The following is a 16,474-nucleotide window of genomic DNA, read 5'->3' on the forward strand; positions in this document are numbered from 1 at the left end:
TTTAACACTTTCTGCTATGAAAGCTGACCTTGTGTGGTTTAATCAGGAAATAGTGTCTTTGTTGACAATGAAATATACACATGCATATCTGTTCACCAATGCATGGACTCACACACATTATCATCATTCTCCTCTCTGTGGATTAGAAAAAGCATCTCTCTTTCTCACTCCCTGTTTTTTTCTCTTTTGTACACTTGCATACACACACACACACACACACACACACACACACACACACACACACACACACACACACTCAGACACAGACACTGCCTGTGGTCCCCAGCTCAGTGCCAGCAGCTAATCAAGGAGACAGACAGACAGACGGATGGACGGATAAACAGAAAGAGGCGTGTGCACAAAACGAAACAAAGAGAGAAAGGGGAATAGATTTCTGGGGGGAGAAGGCGTGGCATCGAGAAAAATTAGAGCAGTGCACCGAGACTGAAGACTCTTACCATGTTATTGACCGACATTGGACAATAAACAGTGTAAAATCCTCTTGATGTTTGTTCGAGGTGACTGAAATTTGTTTTTAGTGAGGATTGGCTGACTGAGGTTTTAGTATGAAAGAACAAAGGAGCAAAGCATTGCAAACCACCTGAGTCTGCTTACTATCAGAAGACAACTATGCAGCAGGGTAGACGGACCACAGTGCCTTTGGAGCAGTCGGGGGATCAGTACGCCAGTCAAGGGCACTTTGTCTGTGATAGCGGGCACTGCAGATGTACAAGCCAGCCTACAGCCACCAGCTCACCGCTGTAACACACCTGCCTGTCAGTGTCAAAGACTGTGCCAGCAACTGTCTGTCTGTTGGTCGAGAGAGAGAGAGACAGAGAGTGAGAGAGAGAGAGAGAGAGAGAGAGAGAGAGAGAGAGAGAGAGAGAGAGACAGAGAGTGAGAGAGAGAGAGAGAGAGAGAGAGAGAGAGAGAGCGAGCGAGCACTGTAGAAAACAAATATTGGGGGAAAAGAGATGTTTGAGAATAGGGAGCTAGAAATAGAGGAGAAAGGGAGATGTGGAGGGATAGAAGAGATGTAAAAGGAGGGAGCCGGAGTGCTGATTAGACAGAGATACCAGACAAAGAGGAAACTGGTCAGTTGAAAAAAGTGTGAGTAATGCTGATGCCTGTTGCCATGGTGATTGGGGTCACTGAATGGTTGCCATGGAGCTAGCTACTTGGAATTCTGGGAAGGGGATATTTTGATGTGTGTGTGTGTGTGTGTGTGTGTGTGTGTGTGTGTGCGCGCTCACTTGTAATTTGTGGGTGGGGGACGATGATGAAAGCGAATGCATTATAAATGAGAATGTACAGTATGTTTGCGTCTGTGTGTGTATATATAGATTTGCTCTTCCAAATCAGAAAAAAACATATATAGTGAAAAGTCATACTTTGATCTTCCCCCTGATTCATTTCATCAGAGCTATATGTCTTGAAAAATTGACTCAAAACTGACCTGGAACTGAACACAGTTCATCTGTTTGCGTGTCTGGTGGAGGCAGTGTGTGTGTACACCAGACATTTAGAGATTAGAGAAGCCTAGATGGACACAACTGTTTTGTTTTGGGGAAAGGTCTGCAACCTGTTGGTGTAAAGATAATCTTGTTGTCTATGAGGAGACTGAGGTGGTAGTTCCATCATATAATTTGCAAAGTTAATCCTACAAAGTAGTTGCTATTAGACCGCCATATGCTGGTATTTCAACAGTTTCAACATGAAAGCATGGTGATATTTTTAGGTACCTTTAACTCCAAATTTTAAAAAGTGAAATAAATGCTGCCTATGCAAGGTTTTCTGCACAGTGTCAATCATCTTCTTGAATGAAAACGTTGTTTTAGATATCTGTTCCAAACAATTGCCCACACAGCAGCAAGAACCACATGACTCATTCATCGTCTTTGTGTAGTTTTTGGCAAGAGTAAAGTTAGCTACCTGCTGCTGTAAACTGAGCTAACTCTGGCAGATTGAATGTTTTACACTGGGTTTGGCTTGTCTCCTAGTAACCTATGAGTGTTCTGATGAAACCATGTATTTATTAGGTTTCTGGGTCAGTCTGTGTGTTTGTGTGTGTGTGTCTGTCAGACCGCCTGTGCATGTACATGTCTGATTTTCTGATTTATGTATTTCGGAGTGTGTGTGTGTGTGTGAGTGTTTGTGTGTGTGTGTGTGCGTGTGTGTGTGTGTGTGTGTGTGTGTGTGTGTGTTTGTGGGTAGACTAGACATGAGGCAGTGGATTTGCCATCCACCTGATGCCAGTAGAAAATGAGGTCATTGCCCATCACAGCCCAGCTTGCTGAGTCACCTCCCAGATATCGACTTGAAACTGCCTGAGAAAAACATTTTTCAAAAACAAAACAAGATACAAAATTGGAGATACAGGAATTCTACAAGACACCAGTGATGATGTTGTAAAAGTGTCTGTCATTTTGTATACGGTCTCTGTCATTTTGTATAATGTAAATACACACACACACACACACACACACACATACACACATAAACATTCATATTAGAGCAGTGGCTCACATTACAGATTAGGAAGCACCACGAAACAGGTTAATCTTAATTTAAGGCTTATCTAGGGCTCTCATTACATTTTGATTAAGTGAGCATGTTCCCTTCAGACACACACACACACACAGTTGGCATTAATGACCCATTAGACTCGATAACATCCTGTATTTTCCTGTAGTTTTCCAGCTAGTTGGCTAGTTAGCTGTCCTGCTAATCTCCTCATTTAGCAGGCTAACATCTTAAGTCTCCCATGTATTTGAGGCCATTTTCCCATGATTCCTTCTAGTCAAGGCGCCTCACATGTGACAGACATGTATCATGGCATTTCCTGGGAATGTTTGGGAATGTCCAGTTGCAGGTGAATGTCTCTCTGCTGTTGGGCCGGGGCTTGTCTGGTATCATGGGACATGGCGTTCAGCCTGCCTCTGTCCCTATAGTCCTTGAAGTGATGCCGATGTGGATGTGATGCTATGTGACACATCGAGTCTGGAAGACATGGGAGGCTCAGATGTGTCTCTGGGCTGGAAGCCATGCAGTGTGTGTGTGTGTGTGTGTGTGTGTGTGTGTGTACGTGCACACTTTCCTCCCGAGTGAAGAGATGCGAGAGGATAGCTACGCGAGCTTCACGCTAGAGTACACACACGCGTGGGGACAAGAATAGACTCGGTGCACTGCGGATGGTTGTTGGGGCTGAAGGGAGTGCACGTGGAGCTAGTGCACGTGAGGTTCCCTTCCCTTCCCCCCACATCGGTGATGTCAACTCCAGTACAGTATGCTAGTGCTGGCTCCAAGTGTGGGCCCATCCCCCGCCCGACTGGGCTACCAGGCTGCATCATCAACAGTGGAGCAGCTTTTGGGATATTCCTCACACATGTAGACACACACACACACACACGTGCAGAAAAACACCCTTGTACACACACATACACACACACACACAGCAGCTTTTGGGATATTCCTCACACATGTAGACACACACATACGTGCAGAAAAACACACTTGTACACACATACACACATACACATCGTCACACACACTGCTCTGACATCTTCATGGAGCTGCTGTGTCTTGAAGCGTTACGCATAATCTCCCTCAGGAGTCGATTTTACTCCATTTCTCTCTAATCCCATATCTCTCTGCTGCACCCAGTCATAGGAAACACAGACATACACACATACACACACACACTAAGAGTTGAGATATATTGAGCCAGAGAGTATCGATGGGGCATGCTAGGACAAACACACACTCTCACACACTCACACATTTGCCTCCATAGTGGTGTTTTTTTGGTACTTAACCTTAACAGAGCTGACAGCTTTCTGTTAGTGTATTGATTTCCAGAGCTCTTTTTTCACTTGAGTGACCCACGCAATCACCCATGTACGCAGACATATACACACAAAAGCATAGCCATGATGCTGCTGAAAAATTGCACTTTCAATTTATTTTACACTCGTAGATATGATTTGTAACTAGTCCAACCTGCAACCTGCAGCACAGAACCACAGTCATCTCATGACGCCGTCCCGTTGATTTGAAGCCTATAGTGAGCTGGAAAGCCTTGATCATCACCATGATGTTGGCTGCTGCATTAAATGTCGTTCAAACATCCGTGTTGTCAAATGTCACTCAGCATTTATTGGCAGTGTGGGCTGGGCTTTTACCCGAGACATGAGATGATTGTAATGAGCTTATCCTCAACTAATTGAACAGCTGTTTGACATTGAGCGTGCTTGGTTCAGAAATGACTTCACGGAGAACATGATGCTGCTGGATTTGAGTCAGTGCTAGGGAGTGGTGCGTTTGTGGACTGTTGACACACAGTAAAAGAGAAGAAACTATGGCATTTTGATGGATTGCACTGCATGTCAGGAAATTTTGCAGCAGCTATACTCGAGTGCAACTGAGTATGCTGTATGCTGTCATCTACATCAACAAATACAAAGTACAACAAATTATACAGACAGCTTAGTGAAAGGTCTGTGCTCCCATCGTCTCTGTTTTCCAGCTCACTTTTAAATTTGTTATAAATCAACCTACTGTGCAGACCACACACAAACACACACACACACACACACTCACTTGCTGTGTGAGTGACATGTTGTGGTGTTGTGGTGGAGCAAAGTGCAGTCTGTGTAAACAATATGTGTTCAGGAGGAGAGAAAACAAGAAGAAAAAATGGAAGAAAGAAAGAAGTCAGGAATTGGCTGTGCATCTCCAAATGTTTGTGAAAAGCTCAGGAGCAGAAAGGAATGCTGGGAATGTAGCTCCCTGGAGCAGGTGCTAAAGCGGCTGACTGACGCCCCGCCCCCTGGCTGTCTGCTTCCCCTCTAAAGCAGAAACAGAGGGGGTCACGACCTTTATAAAACAAACTAATGGCAGGTGTTGTTGCTTTACAGGACATCTTTGTTATTATTGTATGAGATCAGTTGTTCGGGTGTTTTTGGGGTTTAAAAGAGAGAAATGTTGCAGGGTAGGGTGGGGTTCAGATCGTGTGATGAGATCATCGTCTCCCAGGATTACAATCGACATGTTCCAGCACATGCAGGGCGTGACGCTGATCCCTGGCCGGAAACATGGATCAGGCGGTCCCAACAACTCCAACTTATTTGGTATTCTGTGTCATGGTAGTCTGTGTCGTGTGTGTTTGTATGTCAGAGGGACTTAGAAATATATGTTGTGACGTAATGAGACCCCAAGTATGATCGCTCTGGCCCCCGCACAATGAGTTGCCATGACAACTGACCCTGTAAATGTGGGTGGATGTATTTGTGGCTAATGGAGAAGAAGAGCCTTAGGGGGAGGCTGGTGCAGTCAGGTTTCACGCCTGCCCTAATCACCTGAAACACACACACACACACACACACACACTGCTGAGGGCCATCAAGTCTGCAACCACTCTCATTGTCTATGTCATGTGAAATAATAAATAATGCATATAAAATGCCATCTATTTTAAGAGTATTTTCTTATATTTTTATTTTTTTATACAGTGTTAGGGTGCTGGTACAGTTGTTTAATTAAATTTTTGCCCCATATCCAATTCAACTTAAGTGTGTAATGTGAAGTAAGGAGCAACATGTTCTACTTTGTTGCATGCAAGATGAAATGTGGGACTATATGCAGCCCAATGTTAAACATTTGAGTTCTGGCGTGTGTGTGTGTGTGTGTGTGTGTGTGTGTGTGTGTGTGTGTGTGTGTGTGTGTGTGTGTGCGTGTGTGCGTGCGTGTGTGTGTGTGTGTGTGTGTGTTTGTTCCTACACCCAAAATGAGACCTTTCGTATTGCTCCTGCCTCTCTGGTGATTGCAGCTCATCTCATGAATACTCTAAATGAGGATGTGTGTCTCTGCATGGCGTCATCCATTGATTTTCCTGCATGGCTCTGGCCACTAATCTTCCCAAGTGATGCCGATGTCGATCTGGTCATCAGTATTAATGTTCAAGTGTTGTAGATGTGTGTGGCCTGATTGCAGTGTATTACCTCCGCCAAGGAGGTAATGTTTTCGCCTGCGTCTATCCGTCCGTCCGTCCGTCCGTCCGTCTGTTAGCAGGATATCTCAAAACGGTTGGGCACGGATTTGCACGAAACTTGGTATGAAGGTTATGGGCCAAGGAAGAACTGATTAACTTTTCTTGTTGATTGGCCAAAACGGGGTGTGGTGGTAGGCGTGGCATTTTACCAAAAGGTGCATAACTGCCTTGCGGGGTGTTGTCGGCCTTGGCGGAGGTCTGTGCTCCGCTGAGCACATTTTCTAGTTCGCCATGAGATTACAGGGAGTCAGGCTTGCTTGGGCATTCAAAATATAGATAGATGCCTAGATGGTATGTTTGAATTCACAGCATATTGTATGGCTTTGTACTGTCAGTTCTGAGTTTTCACTCTTCTTTCTCCAGTTCTTTCGATCGTGCTTTAATCTCTCACCTCCTCCCTTTTTCCTCTCATTTTTTTCTCCTTCATTCCATCTGCATCTTTTCCCCATTTTTTAAGATGTCTCAAATTCCAAACACATTCACTTTGAACCTAAATTATGTGATTTAGAATTATTTGTTATTATTCACTGTGACATTGTGGCTCACCGCTAATCCAAGAATCCCACCCAAACAAGAATGTCTTGCTCCAACTGTGGCTGTAATGGTTTTCAGCCTAACATGTGGTTTCTGTTCTCAGAAATCACAATCTCTGCTGTTTTTGATGATCCCTGCTGTAGTGAAGTGCAGATCTGTAGCTCATATGCTCTGACTAACTGTGTGTCTCTGTGTTGTCTCTGCAGGGCCGGCATCGATGAGGTGGAGACAGATGTGGTGGAGATCGAGGCGAAGCTTGATAAGGTACGTATGAACCAGGACAATGCAAACAGGTTATTTCTGTAGATTTTGTTGATTCGCAAAACTCCAATGTGATTTATTTATCTCTTGTTTTAACTGTTTTGTGCCTGGGACTTTCCCATCATGTGTTTGATGAAGGTTGCCCACAAAATGTGTGTAGTGTGTAAACACTATAGTTCATTGCTAGAGCACTAACGGTGGGAAGTTAGAGATGTGATTCACAATGGGGCCACCCATGACTGAAAGTATATGCAGTCATGGTACTGTAAAGCACTTTGGATGAAAGCCGCCACCAGATGAGAAACGTTATGTTAGGGTCCACAGCAAGCAGGACCAGTGGCATTTAATGTGGCTCGTGAATCAAACAGACACACGTTCAAACCCCTCTCTCTACACTCCAAGAGTATGAAACTGGCAGCACATGCAGATCAGTGTGTTCTCTGTCTCTCTGTCTATGTATCTCTCTATCTATCTCTGCCTCTCTCTCTCTCTGTAAATCTCTCTCTCTCTCTTATCTTCTCTCTCTCTCTCTCTCTCTCTCTCTCTCTCGCTCTCTCTCTCTCTCTCTCTCTCTCTCACACACACACACACACACATGATCTAAATATCAAAGCATCCTCAAGGTGATTTAAGCCAAGAAAACACTGCCAACATTAGCTGTTGGCATATAATATCCAATAGGTTCACATACTGTCAGATAACACATACATATGCGCATGCATGCATACACACACACACACACACACACACACTTTCATGGTATGAAGATGAGTGCTGTTACACAGTAAGCACACTGAGCAAACACTGATTACCGTCACAGAGGCAGCTTAATATCCCAGAGTGTGTAAGCATCACACAGAGCAGGCCTTGTTTTCCTGGGTGTGTGAAGTCTTGGCCTAACATGCTAAACCAGTGAAATTGCTTGATGCAACTTGAAGAACACCAAACTAATTGTTAGTAGTTAGTGTTAGCAACATGTGGAATGAAGCAATTAGGCTTTTTTTAGGCTCATTAACATTAGAAAATGTGTATAGATTGTAGGTCAGTTGCTTGCTATCGCTACATGAAGCAGTTTAAAGGAATGATCTATAGATGTGCTGCACTAACCTAATAATCGTCCATATTATTAGCAAAATTAGGTCATATGGATGGGTGCAATCCTAATACAGGTAAATTGCTTAGTTGCGTCATTGACACATACCTAATTACTTTTACTCTGCTCTGAATAGAGAATGGACAGCTAAATGTCTCTAATGTGATCCAGGAAGTCTCTGAGGTGCACAAGCTAGACGATGCCTCTAGAGATAAACTAATAGACTTGCAAGTGGAGGAGCATTTAGAGGATGAGGTAGTGTTTATATCAGCACCGGCAGCTAGTGGTGACCGCATAAATCTCCCTCTTTCTTTTGTGCTCCATCTATCTTCCAAACACTTTGTCTTGCCTCGCAACCAACAAGCGATACTGTGGCTGCTAATACTTGATCGGCTAACAGATTGCATCCCCATGGTCAAATAGAGGTTGCAACCAATTGCACATTCTGTCATGGGCAGCCTGTAGAAAACAATAGCAGGTTAGTGCCCCTTCAGTATGATCAACCATGTCTGTTACAGTGATGAACAAGCTACTTAGATGATTGACACATTCATTTGATGTTGTAATTAATCTCAGAGTGAACAATGGGCCCACATAATGTTTACCTCCCACTCTGCAATCCAACAGATGACACTCTGACATCCCAACCATATGCCCTTTAACACCCCCTCACCCCTTAGGGTTATTTCTGCTCCCAAGAGGTCACATCCCACCTTTGAACTTTGAACCCCTTTCCCTGACAGTTGACCAGGGTCGGGGTTGGAGGTTTCCATCAGTGCAATTGGTTGTGTTCAGCAGGGGTCCTGGGGCGTGAGGTACCGGCAGCGCTGAAACCACTTAGAGGAGAACATTTATGAGATCGATGACCACTGAACATGCATGCGGCGATGCTGAGTGTTTCACATACGTTACATACTGTCCATTATAATGGCTTCTGTCCCTACTGTTGATCGATATGGACTAAAGACTGCAGCTAGCTGATGTAATGGAATTAACCATGCTGGCAGGTTGCTTGGTTTCATGTATCTGACGTTATTGCCATTTATTTTCATTCAAAAGTAAATGTACTTGAGCCTATGACATTGCTTGTTGTCAATCAGTTTCATCCTTGTAATCTTACAAGTAGCACACTAGTTGTAGTATACTGCTGTAGTGCTTTTGTTGAATATACATAATTTATAATTTTACAAGAAATTGCCAAAGCGTTCTTTTTTTTTTTTAATTGCCCATACACAACCTCATTTCAATTAGCCCACCAGTGAATCTACAACTGCCGGGTCAATTAACACGGTGCGCTCTGTCACAGAGACATGTGGCACCAGATGTGGCATTTGGACTCTGAGTGGACCCCCATGGTTCTTCCACCCCATTTGCTGACAAATCCTGACAGATATACTGTGCTTCTAATGGCCTTGCCTGGACCCCGGGGGCTCAGTGCAGCACATGATGAGATCAGATTCCCCATATCAGGCGATCTGTTGACAGATATGTTGTCAGACCAGCCTGGGAGCAGCAGCAGAGCAGGCACCGCACTGCTTTCCCTGTGTGTGGATTCATATCAGTGTCACTCATGTACATGTGAACACACGCATGTACATGATGCACATACAATGCCATGCATGAATTGCGTTGAGCCACTCGGACGCAGTATGCATGTACATACATTTACACACAAAACATTTACACACGTTATGAGTCAGTTCAGCAATGCTTACATGCACACTACAACTGTTATTTTTCTATCATACTGTTATAGATTGTGAGAGCACATTTGCATATTAGATTTGCATGTAGAGCCACACTCTTTTTGGCCCATCTCTCTGGTTTCTCATCTCGGGCCTGTACAGTGGTAAGTGTCTTGCTGTTTGCCACCGATAAACCACAGTGACATGGTGGCACCCTTGGGAACTGCTGCACCAAAGGGGATAATTGAAGGTTTACTACACTCTCTCTTTTGCATACCCCCCCCCCCCACACACACACACACATACACACACTCGGCTCCTCTCTCTCGTACACACATACAGCTGCAGCTGCATCAGTAGAGTGGTAATGACAGTGTACCACTCTGTAGCTTCTCTTATTACCAGTAAAGTGGGAAAGTAGAGGTTGCCAGTTCATGTGGTGTTTAAACGAGTACACACCATCGCTGAGAGCTGTCTGCACCTGGCCATACACGTTTTTACAATTAAGTTGTCCAGCTCTTAGTCAGATTCCCCTGGTCTGTGTGTCAAAGTTGAAGTACTGACATACAGTATTGGGCCATATCCCCCTGACTCATTCATTTGCAGTTGGATTTTTTGAGTTTTCTTTGATCAGCACTTTTATTAAAACACTTCATAAACACTCTCTGTTATAATTTAGATACTCAAACCAGGCATACTTCCTTCAATAATGCCTTCACTGCCAGAAATGAGGATTATTCTAAATTTGATTGTCTACCTGGATTCTGTACTTAAGAATAGGCATAAGCTTGGTCAGATTCACATCATCATTGTGACTATTAATATCTTTGAATCACGTGAGAGAGGTGTGACTCTTTAATCAGAAATTATTCTTGTCAGGTATTTAAAGTAATGGTTCTTATGTTTCCCCAGCTGGTGAAGCTGTGCAGCGGGATGATCGAGGCTGGCAGGACCTACGTCAGCGCCAACAAGCTCTTCGTTAACGGCATCAAGGACCTGTCCCAGCAGTGCAAGAAGGAGGAGATGATCTCGGTGAGTAGAAACGCTTCACTGGGAACGACCCCAGTTTGCAGACAGCTTTTTGTCTTTTTTTTGTCAAGTTACAATAGAAAAATGTGGACCGCTATCAGCACAAACCATGCATTTGTGTGTCCCGTGACATGAGGCCATGTACAAACGTGCAGACCCCACACAGAGCGGGGGTCAGTTTCTCAGCGTAATGGCTGCTCATCTATCACAACCCTCTCCTAGAGCATTCCACAACGTTTCCCCATTTTCATAATAATAGTGGTGCAGTGTAAACAGTATTGTCCAGACACAGACCTGTCCAGCTGTCGTAAGCATGAGACATGCGACCACATGCAGACAGGAGAGTTTATGCTAACAGTTTACATGGCTGGAAGCAGAGAGATCTGAGACCTGCTTTATGGTTTCCTTTTAGGAAAAAAAAATTGGAATGTATTTCCTGTCAGCGTGGGTATCGTCTTGTTTTTGAGTGATGCAGTAGGGAGACAATTTATCAGTATAGTATTGATTAAATTCTGAATTACCATTGGTACTGGTATCAGTATACATCCGAGCCAAGTCTCTATCAGATGACTTGTTATCATTATATCTATATCTTATATCAAAATGCATATTTGCTACAGATGTGCTGACATTCTGCAGGAGCTTTTTTATCTGCTTTATCATGAGCTACTTCAGTGTGGAATCAACAGTAATATTCTCTCTATATAGTTTATGTTTATATGTAGACCTGTGTGCTTATACTCTGTGTGTGTGTGTGTGTGTGTGTATTTGTGTTTTCAACATTGCAGGAATGCCTTGAAAAGTGTGGAGAAAGCCTCCAGGAGATCGTCAACTACCACATGGTAAGACACACACACACACACACACACACACACAGACACACACTCTCAGCCATAGGCGAGAGGTTGGGGTAGAATGGTGTTCTGACACGCCCAGGTCCTCTTGGCATGTTAACGTTTTTCAGACATCAAGTCCCTCACGGGCCTTGTATTGCACAACATACAACACACACACACACACACACACACACACACACACACTATTTAACTGTGACCTCACCCTGTGACGGTGAATCTGTCCACACGGGCCAGTGCACATGCGTGTGTCTGATTCAAAACACATGCTTCACCAGATGTGTATGGAAGATATAATGCACATAACACACACACACACACACACACACACACACACACACACACATACACACTAGTTTTATGCATATGACTCTGGTGTGATCTCTCCTCATGACTAAGTGTGATTCTGAACCCTCCCTCTCTGCTACAGGTTTGGGAAGCCTAAAGGCAATTCTACAGTTAAAGGGATATTACGACATTTTAAACATTTGGAAGGTTATCTGGTTAACTGCCCCAGATAATTTCACATAGTGTCAGAAAAATAAAGCTGAAGAAGCCTGATGGAAACGGCTAGTTGTAAACTAACCAGTTATCTGGTGCTGAAAATGCATATATCAAAACATTTTTGAAATGGATGACCCATATTTAAAATGTCATGGTGTCCTTTTAAAATCGAATCATACACTCTCACTTAAAGCAATGCAATATCCACTGTTAGTTATTGCATTTGTGTTCACATAGCCCTCCTATGACAGCTAGAGCCAGATGTGAGGGCCGAGCCATACATACACACAGTATTTTGGGGTATGTATGTCCATGTCTGTGCATGTGTGTACATGTGTGAACAAGGTAAGGAAAGAAAGAGAGGAGGAAAAAAAGGTCGGAAAGGATAAAAGAGGGAGGCAAGGGAGGAAGGAGGAAAGGAGGGAGAGAAGGAAGGTAGGAAGGAGAAAAGACAGGGATGCAGGAAAAAAGAAAGAAGGGGAGAAAGGAGCATGGAGAAAGAAAGTGGAAAGAGGGCGGTTCCAGGACACAGCCGCCAAGGGCCTGCAAGTTTTTTTTAAAGCAAAAGCTCATGACACTCTTCTTGTCTTCACACATGAACAAATCCACAACCCGCTCCTTAGTGGACAGTTTGTTCCTTTTCAACGTTTTGATTGATTTCAACAATTTTCGGTGGCATGGCATCATTTTGGTTTCAGAGCAAATTGCTGTCGTCGGAAGTTCCCTGCAGTTATGAAGTACAGACAAGTGTCAGTAGAGAGAATGAAAAGCTTGCCTGTTGTGAAGTGAAGTGAAGACTAAGAAAACGAACATCTCTTGCAAGGCTATCATAGAGATAAACGATAAGATATTTTAAATGAAAGATATTTTAAATGAAATTACCGGATAGTCAGATAGTAAAGCAGGGATCAGGTACACTCATCTGGACCATATTACCGATTTTGTTTTCTGATGATTGATTTATAAAATTGTATAAGTAAAGGCTGACCAGCTGGGTGAAGAGCAGCAAGTAGCAAGACACAAGTAGAATAATGAATACAATAGAAAAATGTTGATCTTTTCACTTCTATCTAATCCAGCTGACTACCATCTAGCAATCCATCACCCACTTCCTCCATCCCTCCATCCTTCCTCGCTACCCTCCCTTGTTCCCTTTTTCCATTTTTTTTCTTTCTCGTTCCTTGCCCCCCTCCCTCTCTCTATGGCTCTCTTTCACTCTGCCAGGGTCAAGTGTGTTTAACCCTGAGCTTTCTAAATCAAATCAAAGGCCTGCACGCTAGATCGGATCATCAATGCAATCTTCTCCTCTCTGTCTTTCTCTCACGGCTGTTTGCTATCCTTGTCTTTCTATACATTACATGTACTGATATGTTTGATGTAAGATTATTAGCTTTTCATAGCATGGTTTAGCCGTATCACACAGACCACTGGCTTAAAAACTCCATAATGATGTGGCATGGCTTTTGGCTAGATTGATAGGCAATTTTCTGCGTGGATTTCGCCTCCACCTGTTTGCCCTTCCTCCGCCTCTCCTTCTTTCCCTCCCTATATCCTCTTCCACCGCTCCCCCTTCATTTACTCTTCACCACAGGACTCTCTCTCCTCCACTCTCACACCCAAGAATTACACTAATAGCTTGTCTGGCAGGCAGCATGAGCGGAGGGATGGAGGGAGGGGATGGAGAGACGGATAGTGCTATGGAGAGAGAAAGGGAATCTGTCTTTGTTCCACCACCTGCTGATGCCTCTTTCTGCATCTTTTCAGCTCTTGTCGACACAACAAAGGCATCCGACCGAGAATAAGGATCTCCCAGCACATTACATGATAAACAAATCTGTTTACATGTTTAACATAAGGCATATAACCAAGGACGATCCTAAATCTGAAAAAAAAAGTGGATTTATACCCAGAATAGACTTTCATGAGATTGTAGTGTCCTCATGTGAGCATCGTAGAAGTGCAACTTACTGTGCTATGGTGGATTTCTGCTGCACCCTTGTGAGATTTTTTTTTGGATGGATGCATGGCATGACAATGGCAGATACTGAGGTTCTTGGAATTTGAGATCTGTGGGGAGGAGTGCGTTAAGGAAAGGGGACTGAATGTTTGGAGGGTTTAGTGTAGGTATATAGGTTGGGTCATGCCCAGGGCACCATAAGACAGAACGCTCGGATTAATTTACACCACAGCCCGATGTCTTTGTGAATGGACTGAATGATGTTTTTCTGGGATTGATTTCTGTTCTCTGCAACTGGCAGATAGGGATCCAATGCCCTGAAAGTGCCAAACCTCCATTTTACTTTAAAAACAAATACAGATTCTCTACAGCATTTTGTAAAAGTGTAAATAGTAGCCATAACCTATGTCAGACGTGTATTTTCAATACACATTCCAATAAATCAAAGAAGATATTTCTCTCAAATGTTGACATGAGTGCTCAAAGGTAGACAAAGTAGTTAGGATTGTGGGAGTTGTGAAAATTTGCAGCTATAGTGTGAACAGTCATCGCTATGAGGTCAAATTTTCACAACAATAGAACTCTTACATCCTTTTATTAAGTAGATGCTGCTCAGCAACGAACAGAAATGATTTGTAGCAAGTGATTTCCTGAAGTGCTGTGCACTCAGGTAAACAGGAGTGAAGTGCCTCACAGCGGACTGACTGACCTGAATTTGTCTCTTGATGCCCACGGCACTGTGGCGGCTCGAAGTCACTGAGAGGTTTGCAGTCAAAGGGGAAAACCACGTAATTTATATTCCCACAGTTGAGGACAGTCCATTTAATATTTGTGAACATGAATAATTCTTATAAAGTCAGAAACCATCGAACTAAGACTTGAGCCTCTGCAGGAGTGGAGTGTCATATGGATGGAGGCTTACACACACACACACACACATACACACACACACACACACACACACACACACACACACACACACACATTAAGCCTCTAATCCTGATTGTGTATGTTTATTTACTATGTGTGTCTGGGATTGCTATAGAAAGTCTAATCCACAGGCTGATTGTTGCCTACATTGATTGTGTGTGTGTGTGTGTGTGTGTGTGTGTGTGTGTGTGTGTGTGTGTGTGTGTGTTTGTGTTTTTGTGTGTGGTTATCATAGGGTCAGCATCTAATCTAATCTCAGCTCCTTTCTGTGTGTGTGTGTGTGCGAGTGTGTGTATGTATGTGTTGTAACATGATGGGAGTCATCTTGGCTCCATTACACAGCGTCTTAACCAGCCATACTTAGTGACCATCAGTCTTAGTATGAGTTGATTGCTTACCCTACCCAGACCAGACACAGACAGCTATAGACACACACTCACTTACACACACACACACACACACACACACACACACACACACCTACACACACACCTACACACACACACACACACAGGAAAACACATGCCTGCTATGTGGGATTTCTTATACACTCTTGGATGTAAAGCTGGCTCTGTGACGGTTAATGTAATCAGTGTTTGCTGAGTGTGCTTACTGTGTAACAGCAGTCATGTCCATACCATGAAAGAGTGTTTGTGTGTTTGTGTGTGTGTGTGTGTGTGTGTGTGTGTGTGTGTGTGTGTATGTGACCCAAGATGAAGGGGTCCTCTCTCTCTGTTGGGGCATTCATTAATTGGCCATTCACATGTCCAACTAGAAACCAGAGAAGGACACACAGACAGACAGACATTTTTTGGGGTTGGGGTACGGCAGGCGGGGACGGGGGGTTTCCATGTAGAGCTAAAAGATCACAGCCAACACATAAGACATACACACATAGACATAAAATTGTATGTCTACCAGCAGCCAGTGTGTGCAGTGTGTACTACATTTAGGGTGGGGAGCAGAAATGCTGATTCTTGTCTAGACGGAGAAGAGTTCTGCTCCCCATTAGGAGAGGAACAGGACATGGAGGGAAGAAAGAGAAAGACAGGCTGGAGGAGGAGGAGGAGGAGAGTTGAAGGACAGGAGGGTGTACTAGAGGAGGAGGAGGAGGAAGGGGAGGAAGAGAGAGGAGGAAGAGGAGGAGGAGAGCTGGGAATGCCAGGAAGAGAATTCCGGAATCCTGCGAGGCATGATTGTCTGTGTGTGTGTGTGTGTGTGTGTGTGTGTGTGTGTGTGTGTGTGTGTGTCTCTACATCTCTCTCTCCTTTCCCCTCTTCTCCAACTTCATGCCAATGATGTGGAAGGGTTCATATTGCCATCTTGTGGTGAGATGTAGCGACTGCAAGCTAAAGGGGCAACACAATTCTTTTGTGTTAAAAAAAAACATGTCTCCTATATAATTAAATCTTTCTGTCTCCACCTCTCTCTCTCTTTCTCTCCCCACAGATTTTGTTTGACCAGGCTCAGAGGTCAATCAAGCAGCAGCTCCATACCTTCATTAAAGAGTGAGTATCTCATCCTGTCCTCTGATTCACTGTAAGTCATTCTGAATAAGACCGTCAGATAAATATCTAG

General features: G+C 43.8%; 1 protein-coding gene across 1 annotated transcript in view; it reads left to right on the forward strand.

Moving 5' to 3' along the window:
• The window catches only part of LOC139907970 (arf-GAP with coiled-coil, ANK repeat and PH domain-containing protein 3-like), a 65,385-nt gene that overhangs the window by 20,952 nt on the left and 27,959 nt on the right, over nucleotides 1-16,474 (forward strand). The window contains exons 2-5 of the mRNA XM_078283366.1: nucleotides 6,790-6,847; nucleotides 10,535-10,654; nucleotides 11,440-11,493; nucleotides 16,346-16,404. Of these exons, the coding sequence (XP_078139492.1) occupies nucleotides 6,790-6,847; nucleotides 10,535-10,654; nucleotides 11,440-11,493; nucleotides 16,346-16,404 (291 nt within the window). The remainder of the gene's footprint in view (nucleotides 1-6,789; nucleotides 6,848-10,534; nucleotides 10,655-11,439; nucleotides 11,494-16,345; nucleotides 16,405-16,474) is intronic.

The sequence above is a fragment of the Centroberyx gerrardi genome, chromosome 5 (genome assembly GCF_048128805.1).
Source record: "Centroberyx gerrardi isolate f3 chromosome 5, fCenGer3.hap1.cur.20231027, whole genome shotgun sequence".
NCBI classification, from domain to species: Eukaryota; Metazoa; Chordata; class Actinopteri; order Beryciformes; family Berycidae; genus Centroberyx; species Centroberyx gerrardi.